Source organism: Platalea leucorodia (genome assembly GCF_965183815.1).
Source record: "Platalea leucorodia genome assembly, chromosome: 3".
NCBI lineage: Eukaryota > Metazoa > Chordata > Aves > Pelecaniformes > Threskiornithidae > Platalea > Platalea leucorodia.
This window is the reverse complement of record NC_138825.1, coordinates 78302096-78320618: the sequence shown is the minus strand read 5'-3', so window position 1 is coordinate 78320618 and position 18523 is coordinate 78302096. Positions and strand designations below refer to the sequence as shown.

The 18523-nt window shown below is 37.3% G+C and overlaps 1 protein-coding gene across 2 annotated transcripts in view; it reads right to left on the bottom strand.

The window, feature by feature from the left end:
- PDSS2 (decaprenyl diphosphate synthase subunit 2) overlaps positions 1–18523 on the bottom strand; it is a 124063-nt gene that overhangs the window by 21126 nt on the left and 84414 nt on the right. For both annotated transcript variants that reach the window (XM_082306702.1, XM_082306703.1), the window contains exon 4: positions 8079–8153. In XM_082306702.1, coding sequence (XP_082162828.1) covers positions 8079–8153 — 75 coding nt within the window. The remainder of the gene's footprint in view (positions 1–8078; positions 8154–18523) is intronic.

Here is an 18523-nt window from a genome sequence, read left to right as displayed (position 1 = left end):
TGAGGCATGAATGAAAGTATTCAAAAATAAATAAATGACACCATGATTTAGAAATGTCAGGTATTAACTTTCCCAGGGGACTGATAGAGATCTCAGTGATGCCTCTAGTGAACTTTATCACCTTGACTGTAAGGTCAGAGATGCTCAGCACTTCTCAAAATCCTTTGTATCCAAAATATTAATTTGGATTACTTTCCACAAAGTGTTTTAATTAACACAAATCCAATCCTTCCTCCCCCAGCCCAAATTCAACGGCAGCTCCTTTGGCTCACAAGGTGTCAATATGCCACTATTTTACTAATGGGTCTTCAAAGCTAGACATGACTTGCAATCTTTCTCACATAGACATGTTACTGTCATACCTTTAGGTATTCTCTAAAGAGGAAAAAAACAAAACCAGAAAAGACCAAAGATGTTTTGCTTGGAAAAAACTAAAATTAGTAATGAGAAGCTACAGAAAAAATTACAAGCATATAAATATTAAAAAGTTTGTAATTTCTCAGTTCAGCCAAATCTGTAGTGGACTCTAAGCCAAAAGGCATTCTTTAAAAGAGTAATATAAAAAACCCTCTTATATAACAAGCCTGTTCCCTCAAAGTGACGTCAATTAAATTACTTAGAAATGAGCAAGAAGTAATTCTGTGTGACCCTATAGTTTTCTAGCAAGGTATTATCTGTCATGAAATCAGTAACAAATGAAATAGAATCCATCCGTTCAGCTCTAATTTTCCTCCCTTATGGATATCACCCAGAAGTGCTGCGTTACAAGGGAGAGGATAATTTGAGACTAATGGAAAAAGTAGGAGCATTCTGCAATGCCAAGTAACACAGAGCTGTATCAAAATGCCTTTGCTTTCAGACATACTATTAACTTATACAAGGAAAGTGAAGAACAGAGAAACCACATGTTTGCTATTATGCATACGACAACTTACAAAGTCAAGCCTAAACTTTCCTCGTGTTTCATTTTACTGTAGTATTTTTGTTTTAATATCTTAACTCAGCCCAGAGCATGTGCAAATTCCCATGACTGGCAAAATGTCAAAATGAGCATTTAATTCAAGTAGTTTCCTATATATCAAGTCTTTTTTTTCCACTCAGATATAGATCAATTTATTTTAAATTTAAAATCAGGAGCTGTTGGAAGACGCAACACAATCTTTTCCTTAACAACCAATCTGCTCAGTGAAAAAACAGTATTTACTAAAATTTGCTGGATGATATTGAAAATTGGCAGTGATTTTTATAATTATTTGTTTTAAATCCAACCAAGATAAAAATATTCTAGAAAGGTACCCTGAAACAATTTATGAAGTTAAAAAATATTTCAGAAGACCTGTAAGATGAAAACGTTTGCTTACTGGAGCCTTTGAGCAGTAATAGAAATGCGGACATTATCAAATGTCAACGGCAGGAACTGAAGAAGCTTAAACAGTCATTGGAACTCAATGCATACAAGGAAATTAATTCTATGATTTGTAACAAAAATATATTCTTCTTAAACAAGTTTGAATTTCATCACAGGATTGAGAATGATGTCACAAGAAATTACTGTCCACTACATGAACATCATGTAGGAACTTCAAGCATCTAAAATGGATATCTAACTTAAAAAAAGACAAAAATTTAAGACATATTTGAAGATACGGTATTGAAATCTTAAAAACATAGGTATTGTGAATCTCTGGGTTACAGAAAGAAGCCAGTTGTAAAAAGGCATTATGCCCATATGGATGTGCTTTAGCATATGAGCTTGCAAGCCAAAATATAGCTGATGTTAATCACACAATGTCTTATGACCACATACCCCTAAAGCTTCTGCTGCTTAAGAAGGCAGAGGCAGACACAACCTTTCTTCATCAAAGTTTTCCAACAATCCAAATGCCATTTTTTCCTCAGCTTAACTCTCATGTTATATATAAACTGTCCACCAACCACACTGCATTCTTACAACAAGGGTACGTATGACAAAATCTAAACACTATTTTAAAACATCAAGGGAAAAATGAAACTAGTCTAGATTGCAAAGTCTGTGAAATCTGACATCATGACAGCACTTACTACTTTTAGAGCGATCTTCACTTTTTTGTAAGCTTTGTTTTGTCAGCAGTGGATATTTCAAAGGATAAATATAGAAGTGGACATTAGCTGGCCCAGAAGACTCCTAGCAGCCTTTTTAAACTCAAATTAATTCTAGCTGTAGTTGACAATGTTCAGACATTTCATTAACTAATGCCTATAGAGTGACCTCATTCACAAGTTCTGTCACCAAGAAATGGGTCCAGCTCACAACCAACCCCGATGCTGTCTGGGTAGCACAAGCTGGGTGAGGAGAGCCGAACCCCTCACCATCCCTGGAGGAAAGCAGCCAATTCCAGATACAGTTTGGATAATGTTGGCATGGGAGTACAGGGAAAACATCCGAATCCAGCTCTGTCGATCATAATTTCCTATGGGAAATTAAGAACAGCTGAGGGTGCTCCCATTTTACTAATGACAAGGTCAGTCACTGTTTTGTTAGAAAGAAATTGGCTAGCTGAGATTTTTTTGTTAAGCTACTTCCATAATTTAAATTGGGTTTGAAACAATCATCTCGGGCAACAGGAAACAAAAAACTTTTAGAAAATGAAATTGCAGGACAAAATATGCAATCACAACCATCAAGAAGGGCAGCCCTTAGTGATGGTAACAAGGACCCCCAGTACAAAAGTGGCACTTAAAATAACTGTTTGATTTGTCACACCAAAGAAGATGCTTATACACAGTTCAGTTGAAAACATATTAAGGAAAATATGAATGAAAACTGTGTCTTAAAAGTGCACAAAACCATTTGCAAAGCCAGGAAGGAGTAGAAGTCAGAGACTTTTCAATGGAAAACTTCAGCTATAGTTTGTAAGGAAGCCTTTATTTTATTTCCATACCATGGTTAAGCTCTTTCATAGCCATCTGCTGTTGCACAAAATGATCGAAATGTCTGAACCACTTATATAAAACTTTAGTTCAGTTCTCAATGGGCAAATAATCCACAGAAACGCACAGAAATATTTTTAAATAGCATTTTAAAGTTTTAAATTAGGTTATTCAAGAACTTCTATTTTACATAAATAAAATGCAATGCAACTATGAATCTCTCTACCAGTAGCAAGACCCTGCAAAACATCTTGCACATGGTTCACATAAGCTTTCAACAGATGTATTCCCGCTTGCTTAACACAACAGGGCATGTTTTATTGGTCTATTAATACACATCTTCACTGCTTTTGGAGGAACAAGGGTGCCTGCAAATGGGTCAATAAAGCATGCCACTGACTACCCGATACTTTTATCGTGACACTGTAAAAAAAGCTACACACGATTTAAAAAAAAAAAAAAAAAGTTTGAAAACTTAAAATAAATTTAAATATCTCTCCACATCTGTTACTTTTAAACCTCTCTGGAAAAGCTTAGCATTTAAAAGAACAAAAGCAGTAAACAAATAACATCGGCCTTCTTTCTAGCTATCCTTTTTTTTTTCCCCTCTGACACATTTACCCATTCTTTTCACAGATGCTCTTTACTCAAATTCCATATTTTATCCTTCCCTTTTGTCTTGCAACAGAAACATTTGTTTAAAAAAAAAAAAAAAGTGAAAGCTGACTCTGCTGCCCTGCTAAAAGGTGGTTTACATGCCTCAAAATACATTTGATTTACCTCCTACTGTAAAATTTATAAGCAAATTCTTTACTTGTAACATAGATTCATAGCAGTCAGGTTGATGGACACCTGCAGTATCCCAAAACATTACTCCTGAAAGCAGGACTGGTGACCAAACATCAAAGAAGAACTGGTACAACTCACTGCATGTAGTCTGTGCTTGGCCAGAAAATAAACTTATTTTCATTAAAAAAACCCTACACTGGTGTAAAACAATACCTGTTAACTCACTATTTGGTACAATGAGTACTGGCTCTAACGTATTTCTTTTTAAAACTTGTTTTACATATTAGTTATGCACAATTACATTGAAAATTCCAAAAATACCTAACAGCTTTTCTAGCCATCAGTGGAACATGTTGGAAATGGTCTTGTCTTACGTAACAGTCCCATTCTAACACTAAAAATGAGTTTTGGTAATGCACATTTAGCATCAGCTAGATATTCTGGAGGTGAGGAAAAAAACCACCAACAAAACAGTTTTCCATGAAAGTCCCTAATACTTTAAGATTGCAAGAATGGTCTGGCAGGTAAAGCACAAGAGCCACCACACTCAAGTCCTGCTCTTCATTCTGCTCTTTGACCTTGAGCTTCCCTGTATCTCTCGTCCCTGCTCAGTGAACTGACAGGGATGTTAAAGCATTCTTCATTAATATTTGTTAAATGATCTAGGATATTAAGACAGAAGGTTTCTAAAAATGCGACAGTATTCTGTGAGTTAGCAAACATTTTAGAAGACTTCAGTCTCCTAAAAGTAGGAAACAGAGACTCAGTGCAATGTTTTTCTGTTAAAAATAGATACCACGATCATGACTGAAGGCCAGATTAGACAACTTTCATCTTTGCACTCACTGAAGGCACAAATTTTTACTCCCAAGTTAGATCTAGATTTAGGGGAGGCAGACGGGAACTAGGAAGAGTGTCCTTCACTCACAGAATTTTGGGTTGAGAGGGGATTTAGCACTCAAAGCTGCAAAGGTTTATCACATCACCCCTTTCTGCTCCAGCTTACAGTCCCAAATATTAGCTTAAGCCACTAATGCAATGTCTTAAACCACAGCAGCTATTTGCTACTTTGAACATGAGTGGCAGCCCTAACCTTTAGGCTGTCTTTGCAACCAAAGCCTACACTTTGTAGTTTGGGTTGTCACTTCAAATAAAGATGAAAAGTTAAATATTACCTTTATTTTCCCCATTTCACACAGATCTAATGACTCACTATGCAGACAAGATGAAGAATGACCAAACAGAACGTACTAAAATGGGATGGCTGTAGGATTGCATGTGGTTTACAGAGAAAAAAAAATGGTAGCGAGAGCTGTCAAATAATTATATCCATTATATGTCTTCAGGAGTAAATAAGGTCAGTCTTGTTAGGTCAAATGATTCTTTCAATTTTCCTACTGGGTCATCCAAATGAAGCAATCTGAAACATTTCTTTTTTGGGTAAACATGAACTTAGGGTCTCAGAGGAGAAAGGTGAATTTTGCAGAGTTATTTTTGTCTAAAGTAAAAGATAAAACCATCTAGGTAGACATCTAGCAAAGCTCAAGACAACCTTGTGCTAAATTAGTCTATTTTATGGTACTGAGGAGCTTTGTAACAACTGCATTAAAGACATTTAACATATGAAGTACAGTTTTCTTGCCTCAAAAAGGAAAAAAAAAAGAAAAGGTGAGAAGATATCCTTCTGCTTTTCCAAATTTAAGACATTCCCAGCAATGAAAATGCCATTACTAACATCCCTATGCCCTACTCTTAAAAAGAAATAAAGTTTGACATTTGAGATTTAGTTGCGGAGTAGATTAAAGCATTTGTCTTACCTCTAGGAAATGTAGTTCACATTTTTGTTTCAGTTAAATTGCAATTAGGGATGGAGGGAAGATGCACAAAGGATACAAATAAGACAGATAAACAACTGACCCAGTCCATTTGGCAATCTTTGCTAAAGAGATGTTCAGGACACAAATGGGACACTGCCTCAAAAGAATACTGCGAGGAAAGAAGCAGGGATGTGTCTCATACACTGCATGGAACCAAACTTCTCAGAGAACAAGATAGGGGAAAAAAAAAAAAAAAAAAAAAGTAGATCACACGCTTAGTTTGTTCTAGGTCTCATCAGAAGCCATGCACTACCCATTACAAAGACTAAATTTCAGACACTGTCATGTAATTTTCAGTATCTTTTATGCCCCATACTGATTGTGTTTTGAGTTAACTGGGTTCCCCTTAGGAAGGGTATACTCTACTTCCAGCTCTCCTTAGACAGAAAAAGTCACTGAAAACAAAATAAGTGTTTTCTATTTGTAATTGGACCAGGGGAGGGTAAACATCGTGCAGCTGTGCTTAGTTTATCTCACACTTCCCTTGCAATATACAGATGTGGACTGCTTCAGTAACACAACAGAAAAAAAAAGAGAAAGAAAAACTAAGAAAAAGAAGATTAAGACCTTCTGCAGTGGCAGGAACCCAAAAGAGTCCACAACATTTCCCGTTTATACAGGGGCCATGGTTAAAATAAAATGCAGTTTTATTGCTGAGATGAACTTGTAAAGCTTTACTTCTACACACAAAGAGTAGTTGTTTTTTAAAACATGATATATCTGGGATCTACTTGTATTCAGAAACCTGCTTAAATACAGAAAATAAAATTTTAAACATTCTTTGCAAAAATCTCAAAAGACGCCATCTATTTTAACACATAACCTGAGCACAGTATCTGGGAGCAACCCCAAAGGCTGCAGTCTGGTTTTTATCCATGGGTTAAACACAGCAGGTGCAGAAGGACCGCAAAGTTCCCAATGCCGCATTGCTGCCACGCTTCCACCCAGGGTCGTCCCCCCCCCGAGAGGTGCCAGAGGAGGCTCTGTGCATGCCGTCCTCTGCAGGCAGCCGTGCCGCCTGGCGAGCCCGCGGCCCCAGGCATCTCCCGAGCCTGCCGTTACCGCTTTCCTGCTAGAGGCTCTCACTTTCTCCGAGGAAAGAGCTCAGCTCCTCAGCCTGATCACTTCCAACCTAACTGGTTTCAACCAAAATGAGAGGGATAAGCTTAAACGAGGTTCGTTTTAGTAACGGCTTTGAAGCTGCAGAGCAGGAGAGACAGACCAGTGGAGTCGCTGGGTGCTGCAGCACCCTCCCGAGCCAGCCCCTGTTAGCTGACAGCACCCTCCGCTTGCCCATCGTGGTTTGGCTGGTGCAGAGCCATCGGTGCAGGTATCTACTGTAGCAGTAACCCATGCGATCAGGGCTTCCACTAGGGTATTAATTTTGCTACGTACTACAACACATGGCAATAGTAAACCAGAGCTGCAATCTAAATACACAACAAATATAAATGAACTCATATACTTCTGCAATCTTCAAGCCATTTCACCTACTGAACCTTAAGATTCAGGTCTCTGAGGCAAACTAGGCACGTGAGACAGCATCACTATAAGTAAATCTATCTACCTCAGTGGATTTCAAGACAGATATTCACGTAGACATAGTGCTTTTCATTCCCATACAGTGAAAATTTGTTATCATAAAACCTGTAGAGGTCATGGCAACTTTAAATGACCAAATTTTTGCATGTGTTGAGATACAGTCATAGCAAATGAAAGAAAGAACTCTTTTTTGCTCCAAATCCTGCTGAACCAAGCCTACTTCAAGAAGTATCTCTACACGTTTTCTTAAATATTCTAGTAAAGACAAAAATACCTAGATCTAATTTGACCAATTTTCATTACAGTTCTGGCCACACAATAACACAGTACATCTGTAATTGCCCTTGAAGAAATATAAAATTATTTGGCGTGAAACACTGGCAGCCACTGTCTTTGCCCATGCCAACTCCTGAAATGTGTGCACGGTGACTTTTGGTGGAGAAGAGTACAGGGCTACACTCCTGCCGCTTCAGGACAAAACTCATGTTTATACTATTAAAAGATGAACACTCAGAAGAAGAAAGGACCCAATATAAGTCTGGGATGAAGCATTTTGTAAACATCTTTGGGCTTGGAAATGAGAGATTTAACATTAAAGTACTAATGATGTCAACAACATCGTAATAAATGCCTCTAACAGAACCTTGACTAGAAATCTCTGGACGTGTTTGGAAAGCCCATAGTAAGACATGTCTAGAGTTCCTGGTAATGACACATAATATTATTTTACTAAGCACTCACAGAAATGAAATAGTCCCTCTTTGAGCATTTCTAGAAACTTCCATCAGAGTTCACAGGTGTCATAACGATGTTACTGCTGATGCTCACTACGACTGCAGCTAATTCTCTTCCTCCCTCTCCCTTCTCCTTTTAAAAAGATGAGAAAGTCATCACATTTACTGTAGTCACACATTAATATCACCAAACTTCTTGGGTATGTAAAACTACTAAAATTCTTACCTCAGATGATTTTGAGTTTTCATAATATATACCTTGAACTAAGTCACCAATAGCACTGGAAATGAGTTCCACAACCTGTAAAAGAAAAGGAAAAAAAGCCTTACATCTTTAATTGTCACCAAATTTACTAACAAAGCTACTGCCAGATTTCCAGAGAGATGAACGGTCATAACTTTCCTTGCAGACAGCTAGTGGTGAAAGACTGCAAGATTTACTGGGATATATTCTGCACAAGCATGATCCTGTCTCTCTGCTAACACCTCTACTACAGTAACTCTTCTATCAAAGTTTTGAGTTAATATAAATGAAAAACAAGACTTTTTTTTTTTTTTTTCCTAAAGTGTGAACTATGGAGTGTATTCTCACAAGGACGTTCACGGAACTAATAAATCCCAGTTCATGAATATGAGACGGTATCTCATCTGGGCTTTGTTTTGTTTTGGTTTTTTCCTGCCAAGTAAATACTTCACAATACCTCTCATTGGGAGCTGTTAAAATTCTAATCTTCATGCCTAATACAGAAAAGTCAGAATCCATAGAAAGGTAACCTTTCAAATGTGATCATTTGGTATTCGGGTGCCCTGGGAATGCACTGTGGATGTATTTAGTGCATGGCCTGAGGCTCAGCTGTACCACATACACTGAAAGTCTGCAACACGGGAATGTTTAAATCAGATTTATCAATCTGTATTATCTTCAGGGTTCAGACTTTTTATTTTATTCAAGCGAAGCCTAAAAATCTGAACTTGATCCAGAATGTAAAACAAGCAGTCCACGATCTCCCTGGAACTACTGTACAATTTAAAGTTGTGCACATGAACTGTCTTAATTGGAACAAAATACTCAGATTTATTGTAAAATTAAATGCAGGCATTTCAAATAAGCACACCTTAAGGCTACCCCTTTAGTTACACACAAAGTTTTAATTTATTGAATGTTTAATTTCCTATGCATATAAGTCTATATCTGATCCCTCTTTTTGCTTCCTAAAATTCAATGTAGTTCTTATTGAATTAAAAGATTTAGTTTCAATTTTTATCATTCTTGTAACTGAAGAAAAGAAGTCAAATGATAAAACCCCTAACAGACAGATATTTTAACATTTAGGCATACTTTATTTGATAATAAAAACACATTTGTATGCTAGTTTTGAGTACTAGCAGAAAGGTTGTGTGTTTTCTTTTTTTTAAACACTGGTTCATATACATATTCATATACACAGAGAAAGCGCTAACTTTAGAAATGGTGCTGATTAAAAGTCATGTTTTTTCTTGCAATGCATATGGGTTAATTTGCAAGATCTATAAAAACAGCCTAAAAAAAAAAAATCACGTTGCCCTTTAGGAAACTAGATACCGAAGAAATATTGTAGCAATATGAGCTGCAGAGGAACTGAAAGGACAATGATCCTACAGTGTTGCCAGATGTGTTGAGTTATTTAAGTGGGGAACAGAGAAAATGAGGGGCTTTTTTTTTTTCCTTCCTTTTTTTTTTTTTTTTTTTTTTTATTTTTTTTTAAGGTATCAGATAAGCCCTATTACCAAATCCAGGAGGATTGAGTATCGCCAATAGGTCTATGAAAGTCTGTAACTAAATGCCCAGGATCAGATTGTATTACAGTTTATACAAGCAACATCCCAAGATTCTTCTGATGGCTAGGACACATAATACAGATCAATCACTCACTAAAAAATGTTATGGTTTGTGAAATGGTCTGAGCTCAGAGACCTACACTGGTAATACGAAGAGGAATTTACAAAGACACTGAGTCCTACTCTAAATGTCAAAGTGATAGCATGAACTTTTAACAATGCATCTGGCCCTGGATAACTAGACCTTTTCCTCTCTTGCCTGAAATTCTAGACTGAGCAGGACCCTGTTTTGGGGTTTCTTTTTTCCATCTCTCCTCTCCCTTTTTAGTGCAACTCTACTCTCAAAGGCAATTTTAACTGACTTAAAAACAATCTCGGTGAAACATTTGTGAACAATTGTACCTCTTCCTCTTATAGTTTATAAAACATCTTAGGAGAATTACACATCCACTATTTAGAAGAATCCATATATTAAATACCATTAGGCCTTTAGTGACATACTGAACACTAGCGAGAATTTAGCATTAATATTACCTCCCTTCTTTCCAAGTATCTCTTTTTTTTTTAAATAATATTTTTCTAAGGTAAATGCAAGGCCATACAGATCACTACCAGGAATGAAATTCCAGTTTCAAGAGCACAGTGGGATGCTTGCATGAGGCTCTGTTACTTCATCAGCCCTTAATCCGATCTATGAAAAGCATCTGCTGCATAACATCGGTGGCCTGGGGTCCTGAGAGCTGGGGAAAGCAATGAAAAATGAGAAAACCAGGTAATTTTCCTCTGTATCCCAAACTGACATAGAGGAAGAAAAATTATTACAGATTCATGCAGTCAATGATACACTGACTAGTTCTTATGCAGCACTCTTCGTCAGAAAATTTGAAAGCAATCAACATCCCCTGTAAAATTTATTCCTTCCTGTTTTATATAAGGGGAAAACAGTGACAGGGAACTGGTTTTCTCCAAAATCGTGCAGCATGGCAGTGGAAGAGCAGAAAACAGTACCCAAATCATCTCTATTCTCATCAGTGCCTTTCTGCCTGACCAGTGCCCTGTTCCACTCGCTGATGTTTCTGATAAGCAAGTTTGAAGAGCAGGAAAGGTAGATGAAAAATCACATGCTCCCAACTGCTTTTCTTCTCTTCTCATTTGAAGGTTGAGGTCCATTTTACACAGGTGCAAAGACAGGGAAAGGGAAGAAACAACTGCCAGAATTAGTTCTTGAAAACAGCAGCATCTCAAAAGAGACCAAAGGCAGCCTATTCATAATCTCTCTTCCCACTATTTTACCACTTCTCTACACATTTTTGGGAAGCCTGGTCCCTCTTAGGTACTCGAGATGAGCAGGAGTAACATCACATTGAGAGAAAACAAACTTCCACTCTATTTTTCATTTTCCACTCTGCATCAGCATCTTCCAAAGCACTGTGTTTTCTCCTCCCCTGGAGCGTCCGCAGGGCTAGGAGCAGCCCAGGGGATGACCAGTTCCCTGCAGGTGACAAGTGCACATGCAAACAATTTCACGCCCTTTAAACACATGTTCTGCAACGGTTCTGCCAGGATTTGGATTTCTTTCTTTTTTTCCTAAGGAGGTATTACTTCAACACCTTTTGTAGAGATGTGATGTCTTCTGCTTTTAAAAGGTCAACACAAAGGCCATCAATTTATGATGAACATGGGGAAAAGAGATGGATCATTAAAGCTAAAATCTCTCCTACTATTTAGGCAGACTCTATGTGTGACATGGTGTAAATTCTGGACACAAGCATGCGATGCCTGATTCCACAGCAAGATAAGAGTCCATGCTCTGACCTCTCCGATTAATGAAAATATGAAATAGTCCAGAAGCCTGTGCTACGTCTCAATGCCAGAAGAGCTCTGTAGGTTTGAAGATCAGAAGCTTGATGAAACTTAATTTGCCTTTTTCTAGTATAGTAACTTATTTGTCAAAAATGCACAGCTTTAGCCCTTCAAGGTTCTTTAAATTTACTTTGACTCTAGTTTCTCAAGTTCAGATGTTCTAAATATTGATTGAAGAAATAAAACAAAGCAGTAGTAATTTTCTTAGTGGTTCAGAAAATTAGTTGGGACATTCAACCATCCACACATTGAATTTCCTCCCTCCTTTTCCTGAACTCAGGCTAAATCTTTCAGGTAGTTTACTCAGGACCCATCTATAAGATAATTCAGGGCTCAGAACTCTCAAAACATTCAGTGCACACAATGACACAGACTACGGCCATGCGTTCACTCTCATGGGTACAGCAGCCCAGTTCTTGCCTGCAGCTGACTGCCCTGGGAAATCCAGCTCTGTGTGTAAAAAACAGCCATGTATTTTAATTAAAAGTGAAACTTTAAAGCTAGAAGGACTGCAGGGAAATCACAGAATGTAAGACATTTTGGTGGAACACTTTCTTCCAAGTTAGAAGATACAATTCAGACTCCTTCAAACACAGTAAAAAGAACGAATTCTGGGCCCCGCTCATCCTTCACGAGATTTCTAAACACCCTGGATGAAAAGTAGACATTGCTGCCATCAGTTTAGCAACTCAAGCACTTTGTTCCCTTTACTTGTCTTCGAAATATTTTGTTTAAAGTTCACTGCAACATAACACTGCATATGTATTTTTTCCTGTTTTTCCTTCTAGTTTAAAAAAAAGGAATGAATTTGAGCTCCATTCAATGTGTAGTGGTTTTATTTTAAATTCGGCAGCTGAAATGGAATTGATTACACAGGCCACTATTTCAGAGTAGTAATACAGTCTCTCTCCAGACTCTACCGGATATTTTCAAGGGGAACATCAGGGAAAGGATGAAGCTCTTGCAGGAAGACAGGAAACAGCACTTGGAAGAACACAGCAATAGATAGATCTTTGTTCCTCATCCTTCCCGATTTCTACTTGACAAACTTGTTTAGCTTTGCCAAATTCCTTTCAAGGACCACAAGTAATTCCTTCCTTTCTTAGTCTTTGTCTTTCTGTCTCTTTGGGCTGCTGGTCTTGAAACAATATCCTTTCCTCACACATCTGCTATGACAGACCCTACTCCTTGCTGCTGATGCGCAGGCTTGAAAACATAGTAAGACTTCTCCATACAAGCAAAGAAGAAAATTAGATAGTCAGGAAACATTAAATATACAGATAAAAGTTCCTTCAACTTGCATTTAACTCCCCCACCCCCAAGTGTTAATTTTTGGAAATAATTCCACACTTAAATTCCACAGGAAGTTATTAAAATTAAATATTCTCCTGCATTTGACACAGAAACATTGCAACACTAGGAAGCTAAAGACAAAGCTCAGTAAACAGCTGAAATTGGATTTTGATTGTTCAATAATACCTAAAAAAAGGGAGCAAAAACTCTAAGGGGTTCCAAGAACACTGGAATTCAATTTTCTTTCCTGGTAACCTCCTCAAACATCATTAGTCATACAGGTAACTAAGTGTGCCAGTCTACAGATTTTTTTTTTAATGTAACGTTTATTGGATCCTATTGGATTTACTATTTGACATCATCTTGAGCTTTACTGTTTTTCTGAAGCTGTCCCTCTCTCAGTTGAAACACACAGAAAGGACTTCTCACAGTGATTTGCTTTCTAGCAAGTTTTAAATGCTCTTGGAAAACACATGTATGTTTTTTTTCTCTCTGTTAATGATGAATTAGTAGCAAAATACCATGTGCAATGTAAACACATCACCCAAACCCACTACTTGATCAAAAGGTACTTCCTAGACATAAAAAAAACCCCTCTTCAAAATAATGAGCAGCAGTCAATTTGAATATAGTTAGTATTGTCAAATACCTGCCTTAAGGTCAGTCTGTCTTAAGGATTTTCAACAGTGTTAAGTCACCCTTTTTATGCTGACGCAACACCATCCACAGAAGGGGTTTTTACTACTATAAAGACTTCTAGTGCATAATTCAGTCATTTTCCTTAACGATAACATAACCAACAGAAGAATTATCGTTTTCCCTTCTTTGCCTCCACATGGTACCTTACACAGTGTATTTATATCTTAGTACATCCAATGCAGCAGACCCTTGCACTGAAGCACTCAACCAACTGTTGATGAGTGGCTCAGGTTAGAGAAGTATGAGATTTCTTCAGCCTGACCCTTTTGGACAGGATAATTTCATTGCGTATCTTTCTTTTATATAAAACAGTGAACAAAGAAGGTATCGTGACTACAGGGCTCTGTTGCTACAAAACCCTCCTCATCAATAAATGATGCAGGAGAGCATGGCTATAAACCACTATTTCCAGTCATGCTGGTGCAGACCTCCGTTGAACTGGGATATGATCACAAATGAATTGCGGATTAAACTGAATAAAAAAAAAAAATCTGATCAGCTCCAAGCTGACAGAAATTATACCGTTTATGCAAAATAGTTAATACCACTTGCAGGTATCTGAATAAACGTGAATCAGAAGTAGTATCATTTAGCATCTGACAGATGGAATCAACTAAATGAAGCTGCAGATGTTTGTTAAACTAGCAAATCAACAGCACCCTGTACCAGGAGTAGCAGCAATCAGATTCTAGACTCCAAGCAAAATGCTGCTGAATTTCAAAACGCTAATATTAACCAGCAGTTCCAGTGCATCCAAAGATTCAGTCTTCATGCTAGCCAATAAGATGTCAAATACCTCAGCATTTTGTTTAAAAATACAATTAACTCATCTACATAATTGCTATAATTTTATGCACTATGCTGTATTATTGCACTGAAGGCACTCCAGATGTAAAGGCAGTTTTACTAAAAATTTGACCCTGGGAAGGTTCATTTTAAAGATGAGCTTTACTGCAGTGCAAAAAGAGGGGAGGATACATAATCTATCACCCTATTTACAAGACATATATTTTTAACCTCTCAGTAGTACAGTGTGTATAAACACCTGCTGGGAAGGAATGAAGAGGGAGCCAAATTCTTCTCAGCGGTGCCCACTGACAGGATGAGGCAATGGGCACAAATTAAAACATGAAATTCCATCTGGACATATGAAAACACTTTACTGTGAGGGCATCAAGCAATGGAACAGGTTCCCCAAAGGGGTTGTGAAGTCTCCATCTGTGGAGATATTCAAAAGCCATCTGGATGTGGTCCTGGGCAACCTGCTCTAGCTGACTCTGCTTAAGCAGGGGGTTTGGACCAGATGATCTCAAGAGGTTCCTTCCAACCTCAACCATTCTGTCATACTAGCAGCTCATGGAGGAGGACCACAGCTGATTTTGCATACTCACATCTGCAGCACCAGTAATAATAACTTTTCTCCTCTTTGAAATAATAAAACCAAGGCTACAACTGGTGCCAAATACTCTCCTAGGGAAGGGTTAAGTTTACTGATTGTAGTGGGAACAGATTTCCCATCTACAAATAGTTCATGTTCTTGGGAGACTAAGAAAGGCCATACAGACAAATTTTAGATTCTTATCACTATTGCTAACAGCTTTGAATTGTAACTGAATCATCACAAAAATCTATTTTCACTTCTTAAAAGTGTATTCTCTGTTGAAGTTGTACTCCAGGTGGACAGCTGACTATATACTAACCACTGTGATCTCCAGTCCTGCAAAATTGTTTATTAACCGTCTTGTCATGAAAGTCCACCTCTAGAACCAAATATGTCCTAAGATCCCACCCACCCAAAAATGAATGTTAATACATATTAAGTCCTCACTCAAAAAAAAAAAAAAAAAAAAAAAAAAGGCTGTTTGAAATAATGTTAGGACAATATTTCACCAGAAACAGATTTGATTGCTTTTTATCCTACTATGCACTCTCAATATGAATCTTACTATGTTTAAGAAACAGACTTTAAATAAAGCCAAGAAAACAGAACTTGTGAGCTTCCACTGCTTCAGCTATAAAAAGAATGAAGTTGGCATCACAAATATCACTCATGGAGGACATCACCTTCTGCAACTTTATGAAAATCCATTTTCATTTTATATTGTGTATGAGTTAAAGCTATTTAGTAATGAATTCCCCCATGATGATTATTCACGGTTGTGAAAGAAAGAGCTGTAATCAACATCTCCGCTTTAAGAAACTCAGACAGCGGCAATACCTATTCTAAATAGATGGTGAATGAAGCAGCAGAACTGCTAGCTCTTGAGAGTCCTTTCTCACAGTGTGCATCTCATGCAGAAGAAAACATCACATACCCACAAGTTTTCTTTACTTCAATTTCTTAGAATAAATTCTGTTTTCTTTTGAATATCCATTTCCTACATATTCTGGCAGAGATCAACATCTTGGATACAGTTTCTTGCTAACAGTTAAGGAAATATCAAACATAGCCACTTTATAATGTTTTCCTCAAATCTTTGAAAGGCAATTTCTTCCTTGAAAGGTGGAGGGGTTTGCCTTTTTTAAAAAAAATATAATAAGAACCTTTCTTCCATAATTTGGCCTTAACATTCAATAAAATGGATTTTTTATATATACACACACATGATATGCACATATATCTCAAAGCCTGCAAGTATTTTTGACTCCTAAACCATTTGTCTTCACCACTAGACAGCTGCCAATTCAGTGTCATACATTAAGGTAGCAAACAACAGAGGGACAGACACTGCTACCCCAACTATCCAGAACACATTTCCCAGGTATAGCGATTATCTTGAGATCTTGGATGACCTCTGACTTTCCTCTCAACAACATCAGCTTTTTCTTCAGTTTCTTCAAATTAGTTTTCACTTTTTTCCTCACTGATGCTCAAGAGTCATCTCTGAAAAGCCCTCTGTCTTTCATGTATAGATAGCATGTTAGTATTTTCCAGATCATTCTGTTAATTAGAACAAGCCATACAGTAGTTCTATCAGAAAAAGAACTACTTAACCAGGTGTTAGATGTAGCTGTGTGCTTTACTACTGAGGAAGACAATATTTATCTGGAGTGATGACAGGTATTTGGTTCAGGAACTCAACCAGTAAACATTGACTTTGGTCTGCTGGGCACACCAGAGAAGCAGAAAGACATGTCTGATTGCTACTATAAGGAAGACAAATTCAGATGCAAATTGAGGAAATTGTTAGTAAGATTACTCAGAAGCAAGAACATTAAATGGACTTTTTGCAAACCAGTATGAAAATCTTCAGTATTCTATTGAAAATTCATCAGAACTGAGTGGATAACTTTTTCCTGAGGCTGTTAATTGCTCAGTCAATGTGGCATTGAGACAGAATCTCAAACACTCAATTCTGTTCTTGATAGCTCCATGCCTCAATGCTTTCAAAACATTCTTGCAGTATATTTTTGGGAAAGAGCTTCAGTCTTAGACTTGATGATTCACAGTGATACCTATGACTACGTATTTTCATATCAGTCTCAATCTCAGTCCTTCCATGTTCTGCAGCAGTCATTCTGCTACAAGGCACTGGTTACAAATCACACATGTCCATAAGGGAAGTGGCAGAAATCACTCTTCCCCCCCACCCCCCCTTTTTTTAAAAAAAAAAAACAAAACAAAAACAAAACAAAACTATTTTTTCATGCAGAAGTGGGAGGACAGAAAACAGACTGAAATCTAAACATAAAATTTTCCAGCACTGCTACGGCCAAGAACCACAGAAAAATAAACTCTTTCAATACAGACCTATACTAACCCCAGTGGAGTCTAGCTTTAGGAAAGCTTAACATAAGCGTTAGCTTTAAAAACCAGTACAGGTGCAAAAGGCTACTAAGGTAAAGGATAGACCTATTTGAGGAATGCAGTGATTAGGAATCAAAACAAAGTTAAGCAGGTGTAATCTCAAAACCAACATTCACTGCAATAGAACTCTTACAGATCAAAAAGGAGACTGTTTCTAACCCATTACCACAATTACAGATTAAATTTAAACAGTGTTCCTTAAGTGTACTTTTCCATAAATCAGTTTAGAGCTCGTTAAACTTATCTATATTTTCAGTAGTGTCTGGTTTTGAGACATGCCCCTGTGGCACTCTAAAATACTAAATCAGAATAAAAATACTGAGCATTACAGATATTACCCTACTCCCTATCTACTCCAGTACATCACCATCAAACAGTGCCTCAGGGGAAGGTACAGCAAGACAGACATGATAACGTACTTCAGAAAAGTTCTTTATCCTGCTCCCTAGAAAAAAAATTTGAAGGTTGTTTTTCTTCATTTTTTTTTTTTTTTCTCTCAAGGACTCAACTTCACTATCAAATTTTATAACCTGGATCTCAATCCAGTCTGATCTCTGTTTCTTACCTAGTTCCTGCCTCAGTGTCACCTAGCTGCTCTGTGAGCTGACCATTTTTAAGGTACTCATCTCTAACAGCAGCTTGTATCGGGGAAGAAAAAGGAAGGAGACAAGTAAGCAGAGGTGAAGAGTTAAGAATAATTAAAAATATATATACAATTTGAAAATGGTTGTATCATCGGCTTCAGTTTTCTATATTAACACCGTAACTGGGAGCAAACACATTACTTCTGGTTCTCACCTTTCCTCCACGATCTTTTCATCCTGCTTTCTCTGATCAATATAGCTACTGAATCTCAGAAGGAAAATTCAGATTAAGGGTCTTTGTTTATTTTATGTAAGATATAATGTAAACATACTTAGCGGGGACTTATGGTTAAGATTTTTCCATCAGAGAAAACAATGAAGAATAGGTCTTTCAAAATAACTTCCATTACTCTCAAAATAACTAATCTCACAACTACATTTACCAAGAAGCTGTTCTACTCACCTCAAACAAACTGAAAAGCACTGTTCTGAGGGACACTAATTTGGACCTATTACAAGTCAGTGGCTGCTAATGGCTGCCTTTACAGAGGCAACAAGACATTTACTTTTAAAAAGGATACTTCTTACAGGATTCTTGGTATGCAC